This window comes from Gymnodraco acuticeps, unplaced genomic scaffold, assembly GCF_902827175.1.
Source record: "Gymnodraco acuticeps unplaced genomic scaffold, fGymAcu1.1, whole genome shotgun sequence".
Taxonomy (NCBI): Eukaryota; Metazoa; Chordata; class Actinopteri; order Perciformes; family Bathydraconidae; genus Gymnodraco; species Gymnodraco acuticeps.
The window spans coordinates 175,766-179,120 of NW_022991300.1; the positions used below are offsets into that span (position 1 = coordinate 175,766).

The 3,355-nt window shown below is 41.9% G+C and overlaps 1 protein-coding gene across 1 annotated transcript; it reads right to left on the reverse strand.

Moving 5' to 3' along the window:
• Positions 1-949: 949 nt before the first annotated feature.
• LOC117562365 (odorant receptor 131-2-like) lies at positions 950-3,355 on the reverse strand. The gene is made up of 2 exons (XM_034240186.1): positions 3,212-3,355; positions 950-1,768 (listed from the first exon to the last, which is right to left on the reverse strand). Exons 1-2 carry the CDS (start codon positions 3,353-3,355, stop codon positions 950-952), a joined length of 963 nt encoding a protein of 320 aa, XP_034096077.1.

The following is a 3,355-nucleotide window of genomic DNA, read 5'->3' on the forward strand; positions in this document are numbered from 1 at the left end:
TAACTGCTAGAATCCACTTCAAGACACTGGTACTTGCTTACCATGCTGCGAATGGATCTGGCCCTTCCTACATCCAGGACATGGTTAAACCGTACACCCCAGCGCGTGCACTCCGCTCTGCATCAGCCAAACAGCTCGCTGCACCCTCACTGCGAGGGGGGCCCAAGTTCCCATCAGCAAAAACACGTGGGTTTGCTATCCTGGCTCCAAGATGGTGGAATGAGCTCCCCATTGACATCAGGACAGCAGATAGCTTACACACCTTCCGGCGCAGACTGAAAACTCATCTCTTTCGACTCTACTTCGAGCGATAGAACTATTAAAAAAGCACTTGTATACTAATAAAGGACTGGCTTATCTAAAGCCAGTTGAGTAGCACTTGAAATGTTTTTGCTCTATGAAGCCTTATGTACTTATATGATTCTGTTTTCTTCAAGTTTGTATTTTGTTGGTCGAACGCACTTCTTGTAAGTCGCTTTGGATAAAAGCGTCAGCTAAATGTAAAGTAATGTTATCAAAAACATTTTAAGAATGTTTTTAGAGAACGTTATCCTACCTTTCAGAAGAACGTTCTGGGAACCAAAAGAAAACTTCCCGCTGAAAACATTCCTAGAACAATGAATGTAACATCCTCAGAATGCAGTGGTTTTGGGGGTTATTGAAGGTGCTGAATCCATTTCTGATATTTTCAGGGTGAAAAATGGGAGTTGGAACCAGAAAGTGGTCATATGTGTATTCCTTGTAGGCTGATTTCGACTCATTTGTGGTCGTTTTAAGAGACGCTTGATCATTTGGATTGGACTGATTTTGGTATATGTTTACTTCAATGAGAAAATGTAGCTAAATACTTGACCTTTAGGCCTTTATTTGACTTTATATGTAGTATTCGTACCAAATAAACAAAGTAAAAGTGAGACTATGGTTTTGTCTCCTGGTATAAATGTGTTTTCTAAGAGACTGCAGGCTTCATGTCCGACACGGCGTTGTTCTCCAGGTGGTTTTTCCTCATGATTACTCGACACAGCAGGTATCTCCTCATGTACTTCCTGAAGTTCTGGTCTCTCAGTCCGTACACAATGGGGCTCACAAAGCGAGGGATAATCTGCACGAAGACGTACGAGGCGAAGCGTATGTCAGCGTGTCTTCGCGGCAGTAAAAAAAGCAGCGCCTCTTCGAACATGGGCCGAACGTAGGTCAGCATGCAGAGCAGAAGCTGGAAACCGTGCAGCAAGATGGTGTTTCGGGCCTTCTTTGAATCCCCTTTTGCTCCTTTGGCTGCAAACAGGATCCTGAAGTAGGTGTAGAGCAGCGTGAGCCACACCAGCACTAGACACACGATGTGCGACGCGTCTCTCTTCTTCAAACTGTACGAACTCCTGAACACAAAGTCTCTGGCGCACAACACTTTGGACGTGAAGAAGCTGAGGGGCTCGGTGGCCAGAAGGAGGAAGAAATCAGGCATGATGGAGAGAGAGCTGACAAACCAGATGAGACTCATCAGGATGAAGGTGTTTCTCACAGTGCAGATCCTACAGTGGTGCAGCGGGAGGCAGATAGCGACGTAGCACTCCACCGCCATGCCGGCCAGATTAAGAGGCGTGTTGAAGGTGGCCATGACGGCGAGGATGAGGAGGAGGAGGCAGGAGGAGACGCTGAAGGTGTTCAGGGTGTAGCTGATGATGTGCAGCAGCGTGGAGAGAGTCAGCTGCAGCATGTCGTTCATCACCAGGTGGATGAAGAGGATGTAGCGCGGGTTGGAGTAAAAGATCTGCAGGGGAAAGGAAATAAGTGTCAGAGCAAGGGGCACTGAAAAGGTGCAATGATATTAAGTTTAAATACAGCTCATAACAAGCAAAGCCCCTTTCAACACAAGGCAATTCATAGTGCTTTACAACATTGAAAGACATTAAGAGCATTGAGAAATAGTTCAGCAGAAACACATTATAAAATGGCACTTATTTAAAAGCAAGATAATAAAACATGAATAACACAGGTACATGAATACAAGTTACAGTGCAGTGTGAGATTATAAACGTCTTCAGCCTGGATTTAAAAGTAGTAGGGTAGAAGAAATAAGTGTCAGAGCAATGTGCACTGAAAAGGTGCAATTATATTAAGTTTTCAAATAAGAGAATTAAGAATTATTAGAGTTAGAAATGTGTTGATATAATACATTTAATTAAAGTTAGCGTTTCAGTTGTTCAGTGTGTCCAAATGTCAGACCAAAACCCCAAATATTTTCACTTAAATGTGATGTTATTTATATAGCAGCTTTCAGAGTATAGTTACAAAGTGCTTTCATATAAAAACACACAGAGAGCAAGTGACCTAGACAGCAGAGTCTAAACATAAAAAAACAGAGTAAAACACAGAAAATAATAAAGAAAAATACATAAATTAAGAATAAATTAAATGAAACACATAAAAGCAAAAGAGATTTTTTCAAAGTGACTTAAAGCAGCTGACAGATTTTGCAGCCCTGATCTCCTCATATATATATTTATATATAACCCTCCAATAACCCCCCCACCAACCAGCCACGCCATAGACACATGCATTACATTAATGAACACTATGATCAATATAAACAACAGCGTCTAAACATTATCCTGCACATTTGTATACAGAGCTAACGCTTTCAATATCTGCACAGCTCTCCACTTTACGTAACAATACTGCTCGTTTATGTTCTTATTAAGTCACGTTAACTGTACATAGTTTTTTGAAATATCTATAATTCATGTTAATATGTATTTATATTTGAATGTTATAATAGTTCAAAACTAAAAGTATAATTGTTTAATTTTTGGTTGCTTTTCTTACAATTTATGTTATTTTTCTGTGTCGTTGTATGTACCAAATACACCACGGGAAATTGCTCGTGTGTTAACAGTTAACCTACTCTGCAATAAACCTGTTTCTGATTCTGATAGCCTGCTATTATTATACATTTTTAAACATGAAACAATAAACACGAGTTGCTAGAATCAGGAACAGAAGAGGGATTGTAAGGCAGCATGTTTGATATCCCCCCCCCCCCCCCACACACACACACACACACACACACACACACACACACACACACACACACACACACACACACACACACACACACACACACACACACACACACACACACACACACACACACACACACACACACACACACACACACACACACACACACACACACACACACACACACACACACCTGGTGCTTCCTGAAAGTGTGTATCAGGGTGCCGTTGATGTAATTGATGGCGATGCAGAGAACCGTCACGATCACGTTCTTGTAAACGGCCTCGGCGAAGCTCCGAGAACCCGGAGAGGTGGAGTTCAGAGACGAGACGTTCAT

What these genes read in the sequence shown, in the direction of transcription:
- LOC117562365 (XM_034240186.1), bottom strand. Translation starts at nt 3,355, where the DNA reads ATGAACGTCTCGTCTCTGAACTCCACCTCTCCGGGTTCTCGGAGCTTC. An exon ending in ACACTTTCAGGAAGCACCAG is followed by an intron (nt 1,769 to 3,211) that starts GTGTGTGTGTGT and finishes TTTCCCCTGCAG; the next exon opens with ATCTTTTACTCCAACCCGCG.